We start from the raw sequence: 26,633 nt of genomic DNA, 5'->3' as shown, positions 1-26,633 counted from the left end.
GGGAGATACGACCTCAAATCAATATCAAGATTAACTGAACATTGAACCTCGAAGATTAATATAAGATTATTTTGTTCTTGATTTTTGCGCTCATCGTTCACTGACATGGTCTCTACTGTAAATATGCTCAACTATTAAAGCAGACATTAACTTCTCTTAAACAGCAGAATATAAATAACTTGCATTTCTTGCCAACAGTTTTTCCCGCAGTGTTTACATTTGACTTCTTTTTGTTCGGTGTCGTGACAAGACAAAATAAAAATAATAATCCATGTCGCGGATTGGATGTGTTGTGGAGATGTCCTTAAAGGAAGAATATTTGACTTTTTGATCCAGCAGATGTCGCCCTTGAGCACCAGCATGAAACCAAAACAACTCGCGCTGAATTGTTGTGTTAGCATGCTAATGCTAGCGCTCTTTATTATGCTAAATTGTAAATTTAAACTAAATGACCATGATCTAGAAACGCTTACATGACATTTAATTAAGCAGTGAGTACAGTATGTTCTTCTTCTCTCTTGTCCCTCAATTAAACAACTTTTATACACAAGGGGATGAGCCGGCCGGCCGGCCGGCCTGTCCATGTAAACACGCTGTAGATACGGCTCGGAAAACATCACAGACAGTGGGACTCGGGTGTCACACTCATTGTAGACAGTCATGACTCAGTTATTTTCAGAGGATTTACTTAATTTCTGCTACATTTAAGTGAAAAATCGCATATTCTTTCTTTAATGTCTGAAATAACCACCACCGGACTCTCAGGGCAGACAACTTATTTATAAGACAGTTCAGTTTCAACCAATCAGAAGGGCTCTTTTTATGCTGAGTCTGACAACACAACCTCTCTTTGAGTCGACATTAAAAACTCTTCATTTATCAATAACTATATTTCCATACAAATTCATATAAAACAATTTCAAATTAAATAGGTGACATAAAAAAAAAACACTTGAATTTCTCAAGGCAATCGCTCGAGGAGTTAAATTTTCTAGAAAAAATCTGCCTCGTTAAGGACCGCATCAACGACAAAAGGCCAAAACATGATTTCCTTGTTCACTTTAGTTTCCTCACTTGGTGTTTGTTCAAACAGACACAGCAGAACACAGCGGCCTACAGTGGCTCGAAGTAATAGTAGTGCATGCTGCAGCCACTTAGAAAAAAAAAAAGAAGAAAAGAAAATCCACATTTAAAACCACATCATCCTGTACAAACATGGAATCATATTCACATCTAAGAATTTATCAACAAATGAATCAAAGAAACAGGGAATCAGCATGATGACGTCTTTTTCTCTCCCCCCCCCCCATTGTCACATTTCATCCCTCGGTCAAAAAGGCAAAAAGTCACATCACGCAGCAACATCGATTAATCGAGAAGTTCATGGGTATCGTTCCCCTTTCTGCCGCTGGTCGATTGTCACGAGTCCAGAGTGGATCCTGCTCAGTGCCTGATTATCGACCTCTTGTCGTGTTGTGCGGTTTCCAAATGAAAAGGAAGGTTGTGAAGGAGGACGACAGGTTGCAGGGATCCTGTCTGGGCTTTTACCGACTCCATGCATCACACAACACCTGAACACAAACTACAATGCAATCTCACCCCACTATATTTATTAGACGCTATTTTTCAAAGTAACCGACGATCGGGGCCTTTAATTAGATTAAAGGGGAATTATATTATTGATTGAACTGGGCTCTGTCTTAACATGTCAGGGATTTAATTACTCGTAGGTAAAAACAAGATGTGCTCTGATTTGATCCGACTGATCACATTTAGTTCACTGGTCGTCAGTGGGCAGCCCTCGACTTCGAATGGTTACTCTGATCTTGATCGGGCTACATGTTATCATGTCTTCATGACGGGCTTTTGTGTTCTAAATGTGAGCATGAAAATGATGACATATTAACATCCGCACCTTTTTTTTTTTTTTTTTAAACCTAATGCAGCTCAAGTCCAAAGTGCATATATGAGCCGTCGTAAATCCAGAACTCCCTGTTGGACCCGGTGGGGGGGGGGGGGTCGAGCTCCTCGCCCTGGCAGTGTTTACGCATTGCGCTGCTGTACTTGTATAATGTAAGACCCAGACCTACCTGTGCTACCTGCTGAGCTACAGTGAGGACAAGACCATCAAAAATTAGCCAAATCCTCATTCCTGTTTGGTCTAGAAAAAAAAAAAAGAAGTCTGTCACAGCCCAGAGTTAGCGAGTCCTGGCTCCAACCGCCATCTTTAGTGCAGTTTTTAAGTTGGAGCTATGAGGGTTCAGTTCACTTTAGCTCCACATTTATCGGCCAACAAGGAGAGAGATCTGGACAATATGGTTCAACGCATCCATAGATGTCTATGTTTATGTTTTTTTTTTTTTTATCTCTCCTCCATGTCAAAGAGAGATGGCTGCATCTTAGCTTCTTCTCATTGGTCCTTTATGCAGGCGGGCAGGCGGGCAGGCGGGCAGCGGCCACTCAGACAGAAATCTCATAGGTTGTGCCCCCAACGCCCGTCACCTTCTTCACCCCACTGCCCTGGGGCTTATGGGCGGGACTCTGCAGCAATGTCGAGCTCGGATAGGCCAGTCCGGGCCGGGCAGACACGCCGATCGGGTGGGAGGGAGAGGCAGGGGCGGAGCAGGAGTAGGTCGGGGAGAAGGGCTGGTTGCCGTTGGTCCGACTCAGATGGTTCATCTGGATCAGCTCATCCCTGATTTTAGAAAAATACAGCAAAGATATAAAGTGTGTTTCTATTCATGACAGGAAGTGCAGTTCATGAATGCAAAGACGGATATTTGAAATAAGAATTTAATCAATGCTACTTTTAATCACGTTTTTTTCATTTTTTCACATCTTTGGCCATGTTTATACCTCGCTTTAAAATCAATCCTGGGTAATCAGACAACAACTGGATATCATTGAAGTACAGGCATTTACATTTTGCATTAACAACCCGTCTCCTTTGAATTTGGATCTCACTTGCCTGCCTCACATGTAAATAAGTGCCTGACTGAATGAGTCATTGTTTACATGGTACAGGTTGGTCCTAATGCTGCCCACGATGCATCAATGTCTTCACTTTTAAACCAATATGAATGAATGCATGTTACACCACCTCCGTATGTAGTCTGAGCTGTCGGATCTCAACCTGTCCTCAGGATGTATCACAGTTTGTTCCCACCTTGCATTGATGATATCACTTGTAATCAGATCACCCAGGATATATGTTTATGTAAGGTATACACAGGGATTTTGTTATTCTCTGTCTTTTTTCAAATGAGCTTTGATGTATTTAATTTGTTTAAGTCCCTCGTCTTTAACTGTCACATCTTACAGGTGACCTTTTTTTGCCCAATTAAAGATTTAGATAATCAGCAGTTTTGTACAAAAGCTCACTAGCTTTAAAATCGATGCGACACAATGTTGCATGTTACATTATTTGCAGATTGGCCGATGTTTGTTTGCATCCTTTTGATTAACTTTGTGTGTGAAATATGTCACCAATAATTAACGACTTCTTGAGTAATGGGTTGGATACATTTTTATAGAAGGTCAAAGTTACCCCATGATATTAAAATATAATCACTTCATCTTTAATTCTAAATTAACGTTTGTACCAGTTTACGATAATCTCTCCAGGCCTGCATAAGATATCAGGCCTGGAGGGAGAATCTCATGCAAACAGACGGACCAAACCACAAAACGCCAAAGGCAACAGCTGCCTGTCACATCTGCAGAGGTAAAAATTAAAATCCAGTATTCTTGGATTTTTTTTTTTTTTACCTTTATAGTTGGTTAAATCTGAATTTAAAACACATTCACAATGTGAACACATCATTCTCATTCGGGACACTCAAGCCATGCAGCTGTGAAATATCTGCAGACAAAGCAAACCCTGAGCAGAGTTGAAAAGCAAACCCCAAGTCACAAAATCAATTAGATTATCATGCAAAAGTCTAAATGAGAAAGTCTTGTATATTGCAAAGGATGTGAAGAAACCACAGACTGTATATACAAATGGACAGTATGCCTTAGCCTGCTCCTGTTGAACAGGATGAAACCAAAGTATCCCGGGGCAGGGAGGTGAAATATTGGAAATTTGCAAGCAGAGTCTGCACAGTAGTGATCTGCTGGAAGAGCTGCAGTATTGAGCTCATGCTGCTTCTGCTTACCAAAAAATAGATTTGACTTACTGATAAAAAGTCAAACATCAAAGAAAAGTGTTCAAAAGTTATGTTTCCTCTCCCAGTTTTTGCTGTACTCTGATTATCTGGTGCACACACCTGCCAATTATCAGAAGCATTTCAAACCGTTTTACAGCATCAAATTAAAGAGAAACTTCAACTCATGTTGAAACTGGGTTCGAAAAAGAGAGGTGGGGTTAATGACCTATGCTGTGAACGGTCAGAAGGGGGAGCTCTAAATCTTCTGGCTTCACTTGAGCTGAGGTATTCTGCTGTCCATTATTTATACAGTCTATTGAAGAAACACACAAAGAGTGTCATGAAAAGTTTCCCTCATATCATATCTGATGTGATTATCTGAATATCAAGTCAGATATGAATGTATTTTTTTTTATATTAGAAGAACATTGATATTGACCATAAACTGTAAGAAGGAAGTGGACACAATCTCATGGCTTTTGTTTGGCATTTTCTGCTGCTGACACCTTGATCATATTTTAAGACAGGGGTGGAAGTGAAGGGGAGCGTGGGGGTGAGGTTACCCAGTTGTCAGCTTTGTAAGTAAACGCCTGACTTTCCCTTTCTTGTTTCAGTTTGGATACTTATTTGGCACCTGGAAAAAGGTCGGAATCCCCCTGCTGGACACTAAAAGGAATGCATTATGAAAGCCACATTCAAATTGGCGTCACTTGTAAGATCAGGCGGCTGAATCCATTTGTTACAGGCTATTATGTAAACATGTGTTTTATGTTTCTGCCAAGACTTTTGCAAACCCTGGATTGATGTATTCTACATTTACATCCTAATTTGTCCTCTGAGTGCAATAAAGGCAACTCAATTTTCTTCTTTAGAACTTTGAGGTTTCCTATGGACAGAATCTGATCAGTTTATTCTATACACATCTATTCAGCTGCTGTATAATAATAATAATCAGTCAATCTGTGCCTTCAGCCTTTTACAGAAGGAGGACAAATACAAGCATGCAGATAACATCTTTACTCAGTGAAAAAACAAATGCAAGACAAGCAGAGGGAGAAGAAGGAGGAACTCACAGGAAATCTGTCAGGAGGAGGAAGAGGAGGAGGAGGAGAGAAGGGAAGAGGAGCAGGAGGAGCAGTCAATCAGGTAGTCAGGTTTTTCAGGCGGGCGGGTGTTTTTTTTTCAGGGTTAGCAGCAAACCAGTCGTCCTGACAAAAGGCGAAACTCATACTCACTTCGGAGCTTGTATTCCTCCTCCTCCTCCCATCCCTCCACCTCCTCCTACCCCCGCTGCATTCGCTCCAGCTGACGCAGAGGCCTTTCGGACCAGCCTGTACTGCATTTCGGCGGCAGCAGCACTCGAATAAGACAGTGACTTGCCCAGAGGTGGAGGATGCGGGGAGCGGGGAGGGTGGGTGGTGGAGGTGGAGGAGGAGCCCAGTGGGGTGTCTGTGGAGCGGGTGCGGTAGGGATAAGCGTGGTGTGGCGGTGCGTGAGGAGGAGCAAAGCGTGGAGGGCGGGAGGTGGAGGAGTGGTGGTGATGATGGGAGTGGTGGTGGTGGTGGTGATGGTGGCGATGATGATGGTGTGGGAGAGGTGGGGCAGAAGAGGAGGGGGGAGCAGAGGTTAGATTGGCTGATGGGGGATGAGCGCCAGGCTGTGGCTCTCCCAGCATCCGCTCCCTCTCTAGAAGAGGAGGCGGGGAGGAGGATGTCGAGGAGGACGAGCGATGGAGGAAGGGGTGATGGTGTTGGTGGGCTGAGCGGTGGTGGGGTGACTGAGAGGTCTGGGAGTGCATCTCGGCTCCTCTCTGCTGCGACGACAGGAAGGGGGAGGTGTAGCCACCTGATGCTGGCGTACAGGGTCTACCAGAGGGAACCTCAGGGGCTGCTGAACCAGCCACCACCCCTTTGGCTAAGTCTTCCCCACCTGCCAGTAAGCTGTCATATGACAGGCTCCCGTTGCGTGACGGGTGATGAGGCGGTGGGGTCTGATTGGCTAAGCTCTTGAAACTGGTGGAAGTGGTTGTTGCCTCGGAGACGTGTGCTGCACCTGCCGAGGTGTGCGTGGAGCTTGAAGATCGCGACGCCACTCCTGACAGAACGGTGGGGTCGGAGAAGGAAGGATAGGAGCGTCCGCCAAGGGTGTAGCCGGGGATACCCCCTCCTCCAACCTCTCTCCCTGCCTCCCTTCTCTCCCCACCTCCTCCCCCTCCCACTCTGTCCGATGAAGTGTCCCTGCGGTCCAGGCTGGGCTGGGAGCGGAAACCAGGCTGCTGGCTGGACTGGAGGAGGGAGGAGGTGGATGAGGAGGAATCTCTGGCACTGCCAACGCTCTCCCCTCGACTTAACTGGAGGAGGCAGGGTGAGGAGGTGGAGGAGGCAGGAGGGAGGAGGGGGGAGGGGGGTAAAGAGAGGAGGGCAGAGAGAGGGAAAAGAAACAAGAAGCTGAGCAAAAAGGAGGAAAGAGCAATGTGGGCGCTTCACCTTGAGTTTCTGCAAAGCTTGAGCTCCCTCTAGTGGTGACATGTCAACACAACAACTCAGCGCCGGCTTTGGAAGAACTCATACTGTTGTGCTTCATTTTAATGTTATAAATGTTTTTATATTCAACATGTAAACTTTCATAAAGCTTACGAAAGATCTAAAACAAAACGAAATTGAGAAACAAAGTCTCTGCAGTTTAAAATCTTAAAACCAAGCTCTCAACCAAGTTACTGGACCGGCATCACAGGTGTTGCCAGTGTGATGGCATCACTCGTCAATCATTTATCCTGATGAAGGCCTTGATTAAAAGTATGTCTACACATTAAAATAAGATTCATTTCATTGGTTCTTTCTCTATCCACTTTAATTTGAAATATTTTAAGGTTTCCATTCCTCTTTTTGGTGCAATGATGCTCTGAAAAAACTGTAGATTACAATGGTTTATGAATAACGATGTTGTATTGTCACTCAGGGTTAAGTATCCGTTGATGTGCTTTAATAAGAAGCAATGACAACAAAGTTTATCTTAAACTTCTCGTACACTGCTCGTCTCCATCTCCAAAGCCATAAATGACGAAAAGACAGAAACAAGTTGATCTTTTTTGAGTCGTCTCATATCTAAGCAGTTTAATTTGTAGGGGCGATAGTCAGCCTTTATCTGAGGCATCAAGATGTGTTTGTTGTCCATACCTGACCAGCAAGAAGAGCCTGAAACATCAAAACTAAAGAACAAAACTTAGTCGCAGGACAGTACTAAAGGGAAAAATTGACGGTAAATTGAATTTGGTAACATACCTGAGCTACATGGGAACAAGATGTTTGTAAAGAATCTACAGGAGACACGTTTCTAATCAGGGAGGAGGAATCAAAGTGAAAAGGAAACAAACACACAAAAGAACTAAAGAGAAATGAATGAAACCCAAACAAAAGAAAACGGCACAGAAAGCTGGGCTGACAGGTGTGAGGAGATGAACCAGATGTGGGTAGAAATACTGAGGGGGAACCAGCGTCACTGTAAAAGGCTTTAGAGGTCTTCACAGGTCAAAACCAAAAGATCAAAACCCAGGTATCGTCAGAGTGGGTCATCCCTTGATTCTATTTTAGATCATTTCCAAACAGGGTTATGGAAACAACCATCCCCCACTGCACAATTCCTGCTGACCCCTACAGCCTGCATGTTTAATAGAATGTAACCACAATAACAATGACGACATTGAACAACACAACGAGCTAAAGATGGAAGTCAAAGCTTTTTAGCTGCAAAAGTGATCATATTAGATAGGTCAATAGATCTGTGATTTTTATAGATCGATTTTAACTTGATCTTGTAGAACATCATAGACCTGGGTCTGGAGTCTGATTTCTTGTTTTAGGGTCCTGAGACCCATGAAGACCTCTACCCACACAAGGCTTTGATGTAAACTAACCAAATTAATTTTCTCTGCGTCCGTTTTATAGTCTTGTTTTTTCTTTTATTTGGTCCAAACTGACATATCGCTGACAGTTACAGACGTATTCAAACAGTATTTTACCCACATCCCGAGCACACAGCGGCGCGGACACAAAGTCGTGACAAGAGAGGGAAAAAAATGCTTCCAGAACAATCACTTACTGATACTGATCAACAGAAAGCCACTGAGAAACCAAATGAAGATGGTCGACAGGAAATCAAAAAGAAAAAAACAAACAAAAAAAACATGAGTTTTGATGATTACTGTCCTTGTTTATTACCTTGCTGTGATTTGTGTGTGTGTGTGTGTGTGTGTGTGTGTGTGTGTGTGTGAGTGTGTGTGTGTTACCTGATTAGCGTAAGCATGTGTGAGCGCTGTGTGGTTCTTGCCGGGGCTGTAGGTGGGCCTGTATTTGTACATGGTCGGAGTGGGAGGGGCTTTGTTCAGCAGACTGCACTCTGCAGGAGGAGGGGGAGAGAGATGTTTCAGACAATGCTCAAGTACAGATTGTTTGTAAAAGTCAAAGAGCTGGATTAGGAGGTTGGTGGGGTTACCCTCCGTGTTCCCCCGGGTGATTCCGGGGTAGCGGAGCTCCGGTTTCGGAGGAGGAGGAGGCTCGGCGTCACACGACTGGCTCTCCATCATCTCCAGACTGGACTTAGACTGAAAACAAGAGAGAAGACAGAGACGAAATCAAAGTCAAGAAGTCACATTGTTGACTGAAAGATGGCCACCAGAAAAGATCTAGCTCTGGGTTAAAATTCCTGTCTCTTACAATTAAAGAACATTGACCATATTCAACCCCATATGACAAGACCTAACGACTGATCTCACAAATAAATAAACAACAACAGTCAATCAGTTTGCAGTTTTTAGCTCACAGAGACGGTGAATGTGGACTCCTGTTTTCCGCCTAAGCTTCAACAAAATAAACTGCAACCTTAAACATTACAGTAATGTCAAGCGGCGTTTTCAACTACAACAAAAGGTAATTTAACTGTACTACGTTATTAGACTGAGGAAATTATCTCTGAAAGCAGGAGTACAAATCAGTAGTCATCATTTATTTCTGAGGGGTGTAATCCATCACGGTGAACACCCTGCTGACACAGTCAGTTAACCTCTCTGCTCCTTCTCATCCTCCAAGTTATCCCACCTTTCACAACCATCACCATGACAACCGTATTTTACAGAGGACTTTACACCTACTCAGAGCTAGGTGTAATATTTAAGGTGTAACTTCTGCCTTTGTAAGAAATGTCTCAGCTGCAGAAACATCTTAAATGTTAGTAGAGTGTTAACTACGTTTGAACCTACACAACCCCGCGCTGCACTCTGTCTTGTTTTTCTGTCTTCTTTGTGAAGCAGCATTACAGACTGTCTGCACTGATAGTTGTGGTTGTATTTACTCATGTGACCTTACCAGATTTCTGGCTTTTGAATTTCAAACAGCCGTTAAACTACCTGCGGCCATCTGGCCCTGCCTATATGCAAACCTACCTGGCACAGATTTGAATGAAAACAGCACACTTGCATAACATCCATCTACCAACATGTAAAAGAGAGTCCTTTTCTATCAAAGAAAAGACATGGTGATATATAACAGGTGTATTTAATGACACTTGGTAAGTTTGTCCCTCTGAGCGCCCGGTCCTACTGATCTTACCCGGTGCAGGTCTCCCTGGATGCCGTTGTCCAGAATCTTTGCGGCCAGCTGGGCCTCTGTCAGCTGCGGCCGCAGAAAAGGAGGCTGTACACACACACTCTGCACACACTTCTTTCTGCCCAGATACCTGCAGGGATCACAGGTACAGTTTTTAGAATCTCTTTCTTCAATGTTTTGACACACTAACCGAGTATTTAACATGCTGTTTAACAGCAGTGCAACTTTTGCAGGTTTTCAAATAAAAAATCTGCCTTGGTGTTTTTGCGCAGAAGGGCCTGTGTCCACTAACGGCATCTGGCAGCGTCTACAACCTCAATTTCAGAGCGCTTCTCAACGTTGCTTCCTGTTGCTAGGTTACAATAGTTGTCTTGCAGCACTTCTGCTTCCTTAAACTGTGACCATTGAGTCTGCATTAAACTGCTCTGTATATTTAATGTTTGCTTTTATTCAATAAAACTTGAGGAAAAAAATATGGAAACAATGTAAAGGAATCATGACCTGTAATTAGTCGCAGCTCTAGACCTGGAAATCCTACCCTCAAAAAAACAAGTCTGGGTACACCGGCCCCATGTTTCTCAAACGGGAGTTCACACCAGAAGCTTGAGTAGTCAGTTAGGGAGAAATTAAATCGATGAGCATTTAATACATCACTATTCTTATACTTATCATGTCAGATAAATTAGTCAAATATCTAGATCTTTGTCTGAGAGGAATGTTTATAAGTTACAGTTGGAGACATGCCTTTGTAACGTTATGTAATGCTATGAACCAGAGACAGGAATCGTTCATTAAGAGGCCAAATGAATCACCTGGGTGCCTGAGAGCTGCAGAGGACATGCGAGACATTCTTCCAACATCCATTTGTGAATGGGTTCACACCTCCTCTGAATTTACCCGTTACCTGAAAAAAGAAAGTAGAGACGAATATAATGTATCTTTTACTAGTCCCTGTGCTTCTCTTTTTTTAATCTTGAACGTAAGATTTATCTGTTTCCTACCTGTTCGTTGGTCGTCCTGCCTCTGGCCACCAGCACGATGTGGAAACCAGTCAGACCAGCAACAGGGATAAAAAACAAGCCTGCGACACACATTACAGCCAGCCTGAGAGCACACAGGTCAAGGAGTCTTGACCAGACAGAAAGATGAGGGACCACAGAGAATACTTCAAAAGGTTATCAGTTAGATGTTTGGATTTCTTTTTTTTAAAGGTTTATTTTGGGCTTTTATGCCTTTATTTATAGACAGGACGGATGAGACAGTCAGAAATCTAAGGGAGAGAGAGAGAGTGGGAAATGACATGAGGTAAAGGATCAACAGGTCGGAGTCGGGGCTGTCCGCCAAGAGGACCTCAGCCTCCGTACATGGGACGCACACGGGACGCACACACTAACCACTAGACTACCCTAGATTTATTTCCCATCGTACCTGATGTGTTCAGAAACAGAAACTTTGAGGCTTTTTCTGCAAGAGACAGATTAGTCTGTCGCAAGGTCAGTATATTTGGCAACATGACCAGGTGTTGAAAAGCTTCAGGAATTGAGGGTAGAAGATGACAGGTGAACTCAAGAGTGCAGCCATTTAATTTATCCTTATGAAAGAAATGCAAGGCAGCTAGATTTTTAAGAAGGCACCTGTCAGGCCATATTAAAGACAGGGTTGTTAATTTTCAATAAACTAGCATGATTTTGAAAGTAGCATTCCCTCAGTGCTCCGTCTACACCCCCTCCCCTCTGTGCTCCCTCTAAAGCCACGCCCCTCACTCACATGCACGGGCGCCGTTGCTTTTATTTAAGTGAACCATACAGACTTTGTAAAATGGACTATTCAAAAAGACATGCTACAAGGATACGTGACGATGGCGTGCAGGCGGTCGATGTTCTGGCGATGGTAGAGGATGAAGAGCAGGCCGAAGCCGAACACGGCCATGATGTGGGCCGTCAAAGAAAGGAGGAAGAGGAAGAAGTAGCGGTAGTTCCTCCTGCCAATGCAGTTGTTCACCCACGGACAGTGATGGTCGAAGTCCTGCATTATAAATGTTTAAAGACGGCATTGTTACAAAAAAATACTAGAGTAGCAACTTCAACATAAAACAGCTGTTCTCATCCTGTCGGGAATCAAAGCTGCAATTTACATTCACATCACAACCATATGAAGTGGCCCAACTCTCAGACATAACTGTTTAATTATTTATGTTGATACTTGACTTTAACTCCTGTTGACTGTTGTAACAAAAGTTGCTTTCCTTTTTGTCTTTGAACATGTCAGGCTATGTGAGCTTCAACCTGAAGTTAAGTTTCATTAATTAACATCAAGAAGCAAATTACCAAAAAAGGTCCCCTTATAGCTGAGCGGACACTGTGTGGTTTAAGGCCGATTTACAGTCGTACATCTTATTTTGAAGTCGGGCCAAATTTTCGGTCGTACATATTAATTTCTGGCATGTTTGATGTTTTGATCGAATGATTGCACACACTCAGCAAACCTGTTTGACATTGATTTACTTTAGATGCTGTAATCCCGTGTTTAGCCAGATAAATAAATGTGTTTACTTAAATTTAGCCTTGATTGGCTTCTTTTCCCCCATGGCTTGCTACTCTAAATCATTATGGGTAGGTCTGTATTACCATTCTAGGAGTGTACTAGAAGTTTGTGGTGCTTTTTATCGATTTAAGACATCTTTTTATTTGTTGTCAGAACATGAAAAATGGATAAGAAGGTTAAGATTTTTGTGTAAGACTTTTCTGTAAGCTATACTACAGAAGTGTCAAAAACACAACAGATATTTCTCACAATAAAAAGTGATTGGAGGTCGTGCGCATGATTCCCGCATAGTATTAATGAACCAGGACTAACATGACAAGCTTTCTATTCAATACTTGAACTTGTAATCAAGCTGTGGTACTGAGATGTATCACATTATTTATTTTTTTCTGAAGCCTATGCTGCAATGTTTAATATCAGTGTGGTCGTGCAGAAGTCTCCATTGACAGTTTTTTAAATAATACACGTTTTGATAGAATTCTCAAAGAAAATAAAGCGATAATGATCATTGACTCCTTTTTTCAAAGACTGAGATAGTTTTTTGATGCACTGATATCAACTATTTATAGCCCGATCATTTTGATTGATCAATTAAGCACCCACTAGGAGAACGATGTATGTGTGCTGCCTCAGGACTAGAAGCCTTCCAGAATCACTTTGGGTACATTACAGAAACATTTTGCAGATGTATAATGTCTCTAAAGTGCTGCTGCTTGTTTTAGCGTCAGTGTTTTGTTCATTTAAAGGATGAAGAGAGGCTCTCTAACATCCACCCAAACTGTCCTGCCACATCAGGTCATCACCCACACTCCTCAAGGCATACTGCTGATAAAGTTTAGTCAGATATATCTACACTGCACTGGTTTTAAAATCTGATTTTTCTTAATGGACAGGGAGCAGCTGATATAATCTATTTGAAGAACATAGATGATATGTGCATGTGTGAGTGTGAGTGTGAGCCCACCTCCACACAGTTGTCGCAGACGGAGCAGTGGGAGCACCGCGGCGGTCTGTAGAAGCGGCACGTTGAACACCACTTCATCCTGACCTGGATCCCTCTGATCTCCACCGTCTTGTAGAGCGGAGCACGGAAATCGTCCTCCTTGTCCTCGTCCTCTTCCGCTACAGAGCGAGAAAAGAAGACACAAACATGAACCCACACAACTCATATCGACCGTTAATTGAAACATCAACCTCGGTGTTTGTTTCATGTTCCATTTCTGAGTAAAATTAAAGCATTAGACATTAAAGGCATTTTGAATAGAAAACGACTTAAAAGGTTGTAGAAATAGAATCATATAACAAGAAATATAAACGATAAAAATTTAGCACAATGTAAACACAGTGCAGGTCAGCAACACACAAACAGTATATGTACTCACCTCTGGGGAAGATGCCAGGATCCATGAATGTGGCCATACAGAAGTTTGCCAGAACAAACAAGAAGATGACTCCATTATAGATCGGCACAGCTACGGAGAAACGCTCCGACAGCCACGGACAACTAAAACACAAACGCAGAAGATAAGCCCTCGACACCTTGAGGATGAACGATAATGAGATTCTTTCATATTCTGTGGTTCTATTGTAATCTGAGGATTTAAAAACGACTCATGAATAAAATACATTTGTTTATAAGCAAATGTTTCTCATCAGGATGAAAAAGTGCATTGTGGGAAACTTTCAGACTACTTTATTTATTTAATTTCTTTATATGGATTAATGCAGGAGTTGCAAACCTTTTTTCCCCGACTCCACCCCAGACTAGGGCTGGGCGATATGGACCAAAACGAATATCTCAATAGTTTTTCACTGAATGGCGATACTTGATATATATCGATATGTCTTTTATTAACAGTCAGTTGCACAACTTCAACATGTACATGAAAATAAACTACCTGTTTGTGAAGTCAATTAATTTTATGCATAACAAAGTAAACACAGTTGTTTGTTTTGTTAACCATTTAGTTTGTTGAGTTTGGCTCAGAGATAGAGAGAGGAGCAAAGTGAAGAGGGAGAGACAGTGACATGATAAATACGTGAACTGGCAGCTCTACCGAAGACGTATAAAACATTATTTTAATGCAACATGAACTATATCGATATTAACAATATTGTCTTACCCTTTATCTCGATTGAAAATATATCGATATATCTTAGAAACTTGCTATATCGCCCAGCCCTACCCCAGACCAACACAAATAGTGGTACACATTTGTCAAAAATGTATGAATGACCTAAAGACCTTTGTATGAACTATCCAGTAAGTGTCTTATATTGATTTTGGTTAGTTTGTGCAAATTTAATTTTGACCACGCCCGGACGTGTTGTCAGCATTTTTCAGGATCAGCTTTACCTCTCTGCCTCTTACTAGGTTCACCACAAGTTAGGTTGAGAGAGCATTTTCAATATGTCGACTAACATCAATGTACTTCAAAACACCTCTTCAGTAACCAATGGGTGACGTCACTGAGACTACATCAGCTTTTATCAGTGGCTGCATTAGGGACAGGCATGGTAAATGGACTTGAGCTTCTATAACGCTCTTCTATTAAACTATTAAAAAAGTGTTTTTACACCGCAGGTCACACCTACACATTCACACACTGATGGTAGAGGTTTCTATGTAAAGTGACAATCAGAAGTAACTAATCCATTCATACACATTCATACGCCACCGATGAAGCAGGAGGAGCAACTTGGGGTTAAGTGTCTTGCCCAAGGACACATTGGACATGTGGCTGCAGGTGTTGGGGATCAAACCTCCAACCCCTACAACCGACTCTACCAACTGAGCCAAAGCCGCTCCCATGTGAACATTAACCTGCAGGGGGGACCGGAGGCTGGCGGTGCTAACACTAGCCTGACATAATTTAGCTGCTGACACTGCATGTGATCCCGTGTTTAGCCGTGTTCGATATACTGTGCTCAATTTCAGAAAGAGAAATACATTTGTTTGCCACAGTTGCTCATAACACCAAAATCAGTAGGAAGTACAGATAAGTTTACATTTGAGCAGAATAAGAATAGCCGCCTGCTCTGAATTTAAAATGTTGTTTAATCCACAGGACAATGAGTGGCTATGAACATCCCTAATCCAAGTCAAAACAGTGTTTGGTTATCCGGCAGGAATAACAAATGTTAGATATTAAGTCACATTTTGAATCAAAACGTTTTATTAAAAAAATGCATTAAATAATCCTTGCAATGGCTGTTGTGACATTAAGTTGCCATTTTATTGTATTTGACAATCTGTTTACTCCATAATAAGACATCTTATCAAAATGATAAGCCTTACGGCCCTCATGGTGTTTCTTTGTTATCATGTAGGGAGTGAGAGAGTGACGATAGGCCGACTCGGAGAGAAACAAACAGAGAGAGTCTGGATGATGGGCTTTTGTCAGAGTGACAGATGTTGGCCTATTTTCTCCTCGCTAATCTGAAGCACAGAGCTGACTGCCCACCACGCTGACCACACACACACACATTACATTTTCTCCCATACGAGCACTGTTAGATACCCACATGCACACACACACACCTGTCAATCTGACTTTCTCACTTTAAACATTGTACACGTTTTTCCCCGACAGACATTGCTTCACACACTCCAGCGCTCACCAACATTTTGTCCTTATCACACACACACAAACAAACACACACACACACACACACACACACCAGAGCGAGGCGTCTGCAAGATTAGTGATGACAGTCTATAACACCGTTGACTTAGCATTCTGCAGAGACACTCAAGGGGTTGAAAGCCTGAAAAGTCTGTTTATACATGAAAACAAACTGTTCAGTTCAAATATCTGTTTTCAGGTTTTGTCACAAGAAAACATATTTATATTTTCATTTCATTGTACAGTGTTGCCCTTTGTTATTTTTTGTATCATATATTTGCTTTAATACAATGTATAGCTTCTGTACAGTTTATCTTAATTTACTTAGCTGTTCCTACAACTTATTTATTTTATTTCTACTCTTTTTTCTTCTTTATAATGCTATTCTATTTTATATATAATTTAAACTTTTTTTGTAGAAGCTGACTCAGGGAAAAACACAAAATTTCCAATGACCTGTATTGTCCCGTACCTGTGCAAATGGCAATAAACTGTTTGTTTTTTAAGTTTTGCATCTAAACTTCAACTTCTCAACTGTAAAACCACCTGAAAACCTTGTTCCTCTCATGACCTTTCATACACACTGGCTGTTGGCAAAAACGGCCGACTAGTCACCTGATTACAGCCTCTCTCTATTATGTTTTTATTTGTTTCACTGAATCTATTGTTCAGTGTGTGAGGTATTTTTTGGGGTTGATAATCAGGCCTGTATGTGTGTTCGACACTTACGTGAAGCAGAAGAAAAGCGTGGTGGAGCCAACCAGGAAGAACGTGGCCGCCGACACCGGGACGTAGCGGGAGGGTCGCAACGGTCTGCTTGGTGGGACGACGGTGTGGGGGAGGGGGGAGGAGGATGGACCCCGCCCTCCACTCTTACTACTCCCACCTGGCATCACTTGCTGTGTGGCTGTCTGCTCTGCTACTACTACTACTCCAAGGGATATCTCATTCAGAGCTTAATGTTTCTTAAAGTGTTTATTGATGGGTATTTGGGGTAGAGGCGATGGAGTAGCAATAAAAAATAAAAATATGGCGATAGTTGATGATGGGTCCTTTATGTAAAACAGACAAACACACTCCTGTGCATCACAACACGGAGATAGTAGGAGAAGCTTGTCTTAGGTCAATCCTGATCTTCTGTGGGTGTGTGTTCCAGATTAAAAGAAGCTTACAGGTCGCTCTGCATGTAAAGGCCTTGTTTTTCTATCAGCTCAAAAAACAGGTGGGAAGGTGGGATGAACAAATAAGCCACTGATGGGAAGAGGAATAGGAGTCCGGCCAATCTCTTAAAGACTTTTAGATCAATTCAGACCACCAGTTTGAATCTTGTCTACTCAATGATTCCATCAACTACGTACGAAAGCAAATATAAAAGTCATCATTCTTATGGGTTTAAAAAGATGTTCTGCTTATTTCACAGCAGTGTGAATAAAAGGCTTGGTGAAAGAATAATAATAATAATGCAATTAACGAAAGATGGATGACATTCAAAAGTAAAATATAAATAGATAAGGAAACCCCTTTGCAGACACAGAATTACCTCTAGTTGTTCAGTGGTGTGAGAGTCTAAAACTGAGGGACAGGTGAACTTATGAGCCAAAAGTCTGATATTTAACTGATGCAGTTTGATTGAATTGGTCAATAACTGGCAATTTAGTGAGGTACCAGAGTAAGGAGAGGTAGACCTGTTTTAGAACAACTGCAAAGAAATGAAAAAGAGAAAGAAATAATCTGAGATTTCTATTTTTCTTCCTCTGTGACTCTCTTCATCAGAGAAGCAGTGCAGATGAAGGTGCTATTGGAGAATGAAATTTGATTTATCGCACTGGCAGATCAACATTTGATGTGAGAAAAAGTCTTGAAAAACAAAAAAACAAACAAAAAAAACAATAACCCCTCTCTCCTGCTCTCTGTCAGAGAAGGAGACAATTTGCTTTCAGTCCAGGACTCGTATTAGAAACAGGAGTCTGTAAGCGGGCCAGTGGAGCAGCCTGGTTTTCCTGTGTCGGGGCATCCCTAAACCCCGTCGGTGGCTGATTCAGACCAGCTCACCTGCCTGTTGCACCGGGGATGTGATTGGAAGACAAAAAGCAGGAAGTGATGGAGGGGTTCTTTCCGAAACATGTGAGGGAAAACCCAGGAGAACATCCATCAGTATCCATGTACGTGAAATAATTTGAGAAAGAGCTACGATTAGAGTGAATAGATAGTCATCATATCTGATATATCAGTCAGATCGCATAGAACATCTCAGTTCCCTCCCTGTTCTGCTGCTTTACTGGACTGTTAGTTATGCAACTATTGGCCTCCCAAGGCCGTTTTCTCCAGGGCCTTCCCTCGGCTTCCTTCCCCAGCGGAGAGCACTGAGGCTTGGATAACGCCCTCTTGCAACAATCCCTTCGAGGGTTCAGACTCTCCAGAGCAAAAATAACCTCAATGAAATGTGAAAAAGCGTGCACTTTATGTGTTGAGGATGAAGACTCCCAGGGCCATTTCTATCTCAAGGATTGTTTGGGTCCTTCTCCAATTTCTGAAAACTCTTAAATCCAACGGATGTAATACAAATGTTGATCATCACGGGTGAAAAACATATGGATCCAGCCTGATGGTTGGTCAGGATGCTGCACCTAGAAGGTAAAGAGAGGAAGGGTGAGTTGGTAAAAGAGTGTACACATCCTCTACAGATTTATTTCCAATCAGTCAATCGACACTGCAAGAACAATTAAAAGCCTTGTATGTACAGTCAGAGCTCTGGTTGCACTCTATCAAACTGAGAGCTGTAACTAAACAAACTCCAACAATCACCGGTGCTGGATAACAATTATAAGGGAAACATGGACTTCCTTAACTTGTATGAGAAGAGTCAGACTCAGCCAAAAGACTGGAGGACAAATGTTTCACGGTGTTTACACTGTAGGAACTTTCCAGAGGGACCAATAACTTGGAATAACTCTGGAACTCAGACACTAAAACTGGTACTAAATTACCGTAAATAAATGAGTCACACAAATCTATAAGAGGCACACGTCTGTTTTAAAGGGTCAACCAGCAGGAGAAAAGGTTTGAAGTCCACAACATGCAGTTTCTGTGCAGTTCTGATTTCCACCATGTGGAGTTTGTAGTCCCAGTGTTGGTGTGTGAACCCAACATCGTCCTCGTATCATATCATGAGTGGAGTCTACCGTTGCGGCAGCTGAACTTGCATTCATGAAGGCACATGTTTTGACAAAGCTTAAGATAGATTATAGTCCCTCTCACAGCTTTTAAAACTGGTTTAGTAGTCACACAGGTGTGTTTTGCTATTGTTTTTTGTCAGCAAAATAATGATCATACAGAAGTGTGTAGTGTTTTTTTTCCCGTTGGTTGAACACGGTAGTTTTACGACTCTAGAGCAGACTCTCTTGCACTTTTCACTCGTCATTTCACACTTGACATACGTACTTCCAAAAACTGCTAATTTTCTCTTCAGGGGGACCAGCTCTCGCTTGTTTTCCTCTGGATGTCTGATTTTCGTTTCAGTCTGTAGTTGTTGTTGTTTTTTTATTTTTTGCTCTGGACTGCAGGCACAACATTCAGAGAAATTAAGCAACTTTAGACTGCAGTGAAACCAAAACTTCTCAATCAATCTTTAATTTATTAAGTGCTAGATTATATATGCAGCAAGGTTTTCTATGAGTGGAGCATGCATTTTAAACTTCAATGTAGCAATCTTTCATTTCCCTTTATTGGGAAAAGCTAAAAATCCTGATCGAGATTAATGTTTGATATTTTGCAGCACTAGAAAAATTAGGAGAAATCCCTGCGTGGGAGGTATTACTTTCTGGATCAGAGACTATCCGGGCAGAGGGAGCAGAGCTAAAAGTTGCTGATTTGTCAAGTACAAACGTAGCTTCTGTAATAACGTCTTTACTCCTTTGTTGACAATCCCAAAAGCGTTGCCAGGGACAGGGGTTTCAAATTAGCCATGGCTAGAGACCTGCAACCATGGCATCTACTTTGTATTTTGCATATGAAGCAATGTTCATCGCTTGTGTCCCTGTTAAATAAATTAATAAAATCAATAAAAAGGGTGAACCTTTAGTATCGATAAGTTAAAACAAATAAGTGTGGTCCACTTTGTAACTAATTTAAAAAAGAGGGAGTGCAAAAGGAGAGGAGGTTAACAAGTGTGCTAAGGAGTTAATAAGAGAGTGGGAGCAGCAATTAGAGGAACATTTTGACTTTAATTGATGATAGTTTCGACTAAAGAAGTCGAGTGCAAAACATTACTGGGAAAAATATATAAAGGTCTTTTGGTAAGAACAAGTGTGTAGGCATACTCTGATAGGATTTTATCAATGAAAAGAAAACTATTAAAATGAATGCATATTTTTGAAAGCAATGTATCATTTTTTTCCTGTCTGTCCTGGGGGGTGGGGAACTCAGCTTTTCATATAGGGCTTTAACACTTACAGAATACTCCTGAAAAACTATGTGTGAACACAAACCGCCAAATTTTTCACTCGGGGTTTCTCCTGCCAGACCCCTAGTATTTTTTCCACAGAAAGTCAGAGTGAGCTGATGTGAGAACGCAGCAGGACATAATCAGGAGAATTCACCTCAAGCCAATGGGAGGAGGTGGTGAGGGTTATATTCTGTGCACAACACCAATGATCTCCATGCACGTGATTAAACTGCTGCAATATGGTCTATTCACCATTATGTTCTTCTCTGCTCTTTTGTTGACAATTTGATTCTGTTGAACTACACATAGCATTGATATAAAGGCAGATTTTCCCATTATAGCGTTGTGTAGCAGGAAAATGTCTGCTATATTTCCTCATCGTTTTTTTAAAAGCCATGTCTTGCCTGAGGAGACTCCCACCATCTCTTGCTGTGAGGCGCATATGTGAACAGCCAGGTCAGGAGAATTTCAGGAGCAGTCCTCATCAAGTAATCTAGATATTTTTAGGATTGCAGATGTAAAAACTGCTTTAAATACAAGTATGGGAGGCTCCAAAGAAAGGTAGGATGTAATCTAATCAAAATGTCAGCAATCATTGTTTTTCCAGCAATATATTTTTTAATGCTGGTTACTCAGTATCTCCAGATACTCAAGTCTAGGTATAAGAATGTGAAAAATGGTATGGGATAAATCTCAGGATGGATGTTCTGATACCCCCCAGTCTAAGCCTTATTGGTATAGGATGCAAACAAAACAAACTCACTGGATCATTTCAGCTAAAACTTGTTAGACTGTTTGTTAGAGTAGTGAGTGCACACATCCCTGAGCTTCTACTATTAAAGATCCTCCACAGGAAAACCATCTAGTTACACACTGTGTTGTATGTGTCACCAACAAGAACACCAACAAGTCTGACTGTAGGTGTCACTTGCCTCTCCGCCTCCTGTCACAGCTCAGCAGCTGAATTAGAGACTGAGACATGCAGAGACTGAGAACCTGTACTCTGCTGTTCACCTTATGGACTCAAGACTTTAACCTTTCAATCAACAAGCAGATGAGTGCACCTGTTCAGAGTCAGACCATGATTGATGCCCTTTCTGAACACACATAACATTCATCTATGAACTGCTCATTCCTGCGTCCCCTTTGCCTTCGGCTCAACCTGTGTTCATGTTCATTGGGGGCGTTTGCCTTTTCAAACCTTATAAAGTTGAAGAAAATGAGGACAATATTCTCTGACAGAAGGTCTCCTTCCCCATAAGCATCCCCTGAGTCTGGCACAAATGAAAACTAAGAAACTGTGTCTCCAGTGGGGCTGAAATGAAAGATTAGCATCTGTTCTAACCAGGGGTGTCACTGATTTTAAATCAAAATGAGTCCAAGGCTGGATTGGCGATTGCTTATTATATCCCTAGTCCCTTTTATTTGAGCACATTCAAAAGGGAAAAAAAAAAAAAAACTTGACAGTGTAGTTAACTGGTGACCTTTTAGCTGCACATTTGGAGACACCATAATAGCTTCAAGAGTCAGAGCTGACAGGGACTTCACAGAAACAGGTTTAACAGAACTGGAAAATCCTCCCGCTTCCCTGAAGTCACCGGCATGGAAACCCTTTGTGTTCCCTGGGAGAATCAATCGTCTGGCAGTAAAATAAAATGCCAACATAAACATGCACAAACTATTCAGTAGGTGGTTCTTATTCTGAAAAAAAAAAAAACATTCCTTCTAAGCTGTTTGTATGCCAACTGAAAATTAATTATTTTCCAATATTCCTGTTGGCATGCAGGCGTAGATACTTTGAATAAGGCGCAGAGCTCTCTTTTTACAGGCTAGAGGCTGTGTGTCACAAATTGTAGTGAAACTACTCAGAGACGTGTGTGTGAGATTGTGCTGTGTACGCTCCTAAAACCTCAATTATAATTGCACATCCCACAAATCTTGAGGATGTCTTGACTTAACATCTCTATTGCGCTGTAAATATGCATTATGGCTTATTTAGGTATTTTACAGTGATGTTATGAAATGCACTGTCTCTGAAAACTTAAAAAACAATCTCTCAGTTTGGCAATATTATTTTATTGGTATTAATAGGATTTGTTTGTGTGCATATAAAGCTGTCATTGGCTATAAAATGCTTAAATCCAAAGTCAAATCAAACTGCAGTTGGAGAATCATGAAACACTATCTTCTTAAAAAATAATTGAGTTTATGTGTATGTAGATGAATTGACCAAATATATACCAGATAAAATAGTTATCTATTTGGCATTGGCAGAATGAATCTATGATTGCCGATATGATGGGATTTTGGGCAAACCCTTTAAATCATGTAAGCCTGAAAAAGGGGAGCAAAAATTGTGAAAATGAGGACACGGATACTGATGTTTTTAAAACATTTAATAGAAAGAAGCAAAAAAAATCTGCACACCAATGGGCTCTTCCTCTGACTTGGAAGACTTGTACGGATCTTTTTTGCTTCTATTTACCCATTTGTTTTTGTTTTTTCCAAGCATCCACTTAGGGATGTGCATGTCTTTTTTTATTTTATATAACAATTGAGCCATTTGCAAAATCAGCTTTTTGAACCTCTTGGTAATTCTTGGTGTCTGTTTTTCAAATGGGCTATAAGCATTAATGTATTTAAATGTTGTTATAGACCCTCCTCTTGACATGTCACTGGGACACATCTTACAAACTTCATGTCGCTGATCTTTCCCAGAGACAGTGCAAGACTCCCCCACTGACAATTTTATTTCACCTTTGACCATGAAACAAAATCAAGACTTGGTCCAACAGGTGACCCCTTCTGCCCAATAATAAACCTCAATTCTGAATCAGTTAGTTATACTAGAGCACAGGATTAAATTGATGTGTCACAGCAGATATGCATCAGCTACTGACTTCAGTGCATGCTACATTATTTGCCTACAGCCAATATATTCAACCAGTTCATCAGTGGAGCCTTAAAAATGGTCTACTTTTTTTTTTACCCAAGGGTTTCTACTCACAACCAAGTAGAAACCCTTAAAATAAATGTTCTACAAAAAATAATGTAAAAAAAGACAAGTGTTCGGTGTTGGAGGAAATGTGTAAAGTCTGCTAACACACACATTCACACTACAGCGCAAACTAGCAGCAATTTAAGATTTTACTTGCTATTGATAGATTCATCTGAGCTTTACAGGCCGCCACAGCAGGCACGTTTAGGTCAACAGTAAAGAGGATTTCTCTTTCACAGTGCCTCTGAGTAGCATGAATATAAACTCCAAAACAATAAAGAACGAATCAGCTTAGAACATGCTGAAAAATTATCAAATTTAATGCATTAATGTAAACCATTCCATTCATCTTAAAATGACAATGTTTGGTTTACATTATTACTCTCAAATAAGTCAAATCTATTTGCAGATTTTATCAATTTACCATAAGCTCATAATTTAATTCTTGTTTGACCAAGGACAATTTCCATTAAACCATGTTACATATTGTATTTTAGTGGTGCACTGTGTCCTCTTTTATTCTATTACAGATGCACTGAACAAGCAAACCTCCTATGTGTAAATCTGCTTGACAATGCACCTAATTCTTATCTTCTTTATCATTATAACATCATTATAACACTGAATCCTCACTTCCTCAGGCACATTCTCTACCCTCCAATACTGTAAATGTTGCAAACCCTTCACAGACACAATGGCACCTTCTTACATCTTAAGGAGCCTCCAGCATTGCCAGCACTTCCACGCATAGAGCCTGGGTGTGTATGGCCCGTTGCAGTCACGGCAGCAGGACGAGCTGTACATGCATCAAACCTGCACAATTGTGGCTTTCCCCCATTATTACCAACAAGCTAATTTCCAGGAAATGACAGTCCCATTTGGATTATAATGTGGTGCAAGAAAGGAAGATGTATGGGGCGTCTAAAATGCATGGATAAAACGCTTTATAGTAAGTAACACACCAGCCCGTATTGACTCAGTCACACGGCCCAGCAGCGCTCGGTTTGACAGCTCATAAGATGTGATTCATCCGGGCAAAAGGTGTGCCATCCTCCTCTGAACGCGGAAAGAAACGACAAGCCAAACCCCGATTAAAAATCTAACAATTCAGCGCTGAGGTTGCGATATGACAGTGTGAACGCTTTCATACATTTACACCAAATAATTTACTCGATCAATTAGGGAGCCACTCTGTTCATCGGCGTGGATATGTAATGGTGCAATGACTTTCTGGGTGTTATTATCGGGAAGCAAAGCAGCAGTTCCCAGGAAAAATGCAAGGAAACGGAATATGGCATAGCGTTGTGTGCAAGCCACCCAGCCCACACTGGGGAGTGGGTTGTACTGAAGCCGGGGTGGGGACGCTCAGTGAGGACGATAATAACCATGCAGACCCGATTTAAGGTGCAGAAACGCTGGTGTTAGGTTAATGGCAGCTTCTCCTCTTTGAGATGGCTGTTTTATCTATCTGATGAATAGCAGGGTGGAGACAGCACACCGGCAGTACCTTAAAGGATATTACTGAGCAAATAAAAAAAAAGAATTAACATCACACCAAACGTGGAAACCTTATTACTTAGACAAATCCACAACATGGTGAATTTTAACTAAGTACACTGGTTTTCTTTGGTTAATCTGGTTAGCAGCAGGCTAACAATCCAGCTCACCTGTGAGGGGTTTAGCAGAAAGATGTCCCAGTCCTTTAGTTGTTTAGTGTCTCTTGGGGTGAAAAATCAGCACGGATAACCTCGACACATCCATTATTATCCCGACATGTCATTAATCTGTCCTGCTTTCAAACGCTAACGTTAGCTCTCCCAGGCTAATTTATAAAAGGTTTTGGCTAGCTGCAGTCAGCGCAACTAACTCTTCGCTTCTTTAACTTCCCCGCAGGCTTCTCCGCAAACACGGAAGTTAGGGAGAAGAAGAAAAAAAAAATAAGCACAGTCCCAAGCGTGTGTACTTCTCATGTATCCATAAAATTGTTAGGCAGCAGTAGACTCCCAGAGGCCGACATATTTGTCAGTACTATAAAACTCTGATGCCAGGGTCCAACGGCAGAATTATCGCAATAAAATCCGCCCTGATTCGACGACACGGGTGTCAATCAAGCAGAAGTCGAATTCTATTGGTTTCTTCTTGACGTTGCCCCGCCTACCCAGGAGTGAACGTCATGATTGCACTAAATCGTGATTACAATTTATTCCCCAGCACAGCGGAGCTGCCCGCTGCTTGTTGACTGAGTTAAAATGGATAATAAAACCTGGGTAATATGTTTCATTGTCACTAAGCATGGTTGGCACATAAGCTGTCTCTGACATGAGGTTTTAATCCTCTCATGTGACACAGTGACACAGTAACGTATGTTTGTGTGCGTGTGTGTGCGTGAGAGAGAGAGTGTGTGTGTGCGTGTAAAGTGCCTTAGTGTCCACCACATAATGAGAATGCACACACAAACACACGCACACACACACACACACACACACACACACACACACCCACACACACATATACACACACACTTGCCACACAACAAAGGGGAGATTAAAATGACAGCAGGGGCTATGAGGATAAACCCAAGCTCCTCATCAGCACACACACACACACACACACACACACACACGCACACACACACACACACACACACACACACACACAAATATTAGAAAATCTCCAAAATAATAACAAATCTAAAATGCTGCCAACAGAAAATAATACACTGACTTGAGCTGTGTCTCGCTCTGTGTATGTGTGTGGGCTGTGTGTTGAAGACCCTTGGCATGTGGGTCCATAAAGCTCTTAAACTAAGGGGGCAATCATGGCATAAAAAAAACAATGGATGATCTTTTTATGACCCATTTCCCATGCGGGGTCGAACAATGAAAACAATCTTTCACTATGTGCCTCACTTGACACTGAGTGTTTTTTTCTGCGAATGATATTTTCTTTGTTTTCCTTTTAATTTAGGGAACAGATAGAGATGTAATCAGGTGGGAATCAAGAGAAGACACATTGATCCAATAATAATGTTGATGATATTTTCTGAATAATGCAATACAAAAAATTATCAAAGTGGTCAAAGAGTATACCAGGAACCGAAAAACACAGTATTTCAATGCCTTGGGCGTGGTTTGAACATGGGTGTCACAGTGGGGGAAAAAGATAGACTGATGCTGCAATCATTTGAGCAAGTTATTTGAGCAAAAAGTTGATGTGCAATACATATCATGTGCAACATAATAAGTATGTTGTAACATTATCGAAACATATTTT

At 41.5% G+C, this 26,633-nt stretch overlaps 1 protein-coding gene across 2 annotated transcripts; it reads right to left on the bottom strand.

Moving 5' to 3' along the window:
* Window positions 1-759: 759 nt before the first annotated feature.
* zdhhc5a (zinc finger DHHC-type palmitoyltransferase 5a) lies at window positions 760-25,424 on the bottom strand. Of its 2 annotated transcripts, none has more exons than XM_020637725.3 (12): window positions 25,028-25,421; window positions 16,648-18,545; window positions 13,675-13,796; window positions 13,257-13,414; window positions 11,601-11,773; window positions 10,750-10,852; window positions 10,561-10,652; window positions 9,752-9,878; window positions 8,640-8,748; window positions 8,434-8,543; window positions 5,384-6,498; window positions 760-2,695 (listed from the first exon to the last, which is right to left on the bottom strand). In XM_020637725.3, exons 2-12 carry the CDS (start codon window positions 16,809-16,811, stop codon window positions 2,461-2,463), a joined length of 2,508 nt encoding a protein of 835 aa, XP_020493381.2. In that variant the 5' UTR covers window positions 16,812-18,545; window positions 25,028-25,421; the 3' UTR covers window positions 760-2,460. The 2 variants fall into 2 exon arrangements, 1 of the variants encoding a protein (XP_020493381.2); XR_010666405.1 differs by having other exon boundaries at window positions 2,555-2,695; window positions 5,222-6,498; window positions 25,028-25,424.
* Window positions 25,425-26,633: the final 1,209 nt, after the last annotated feature.

The sequence above is a fragment of the Labrus bergylta genome, chromosome 1 (genome assembly GCF_963930695.1).
Source record: "Labrus bergylta chromosome 1, fLabBer1.1, whole genome shotgun sequence".
NCBI classification, from domain to species: domain Eukaryota; kingdom Metazoa; phylum Chordata; class Actinopteri; order Labriformes; family Labridae; genus Labrus; species Labrus bergylta.
This window is presented reverse-complemented; position numbering and strand designations above follow the sequence as displayed.

Bases quoted from the DNA above. Each gene is read 5' to 3' on its own strand.
- zdhhc5a (XM_020637725.3), bottom strand. From the start codon at position 16,811: ATGCCAGGTGGGAGTAGTAAGAGTGGAGGGCGGGGTCCATCCTCCTCC. The intron at 10,853-11,600 runs GTATCCTTGTAG...GTGTGCTCTCAG, and splicing joins CGCCTGCACGCCATCGTCAC to GCTGGCTGTAATGTGTGTCG. The intron at 6,499-8,433 runs GTAACACACACA...TGCCTCCTCCAG, and splicing joins CACATGCTTACGCTAATCAG to TTAAGTCGAGGGGAGAGCGT.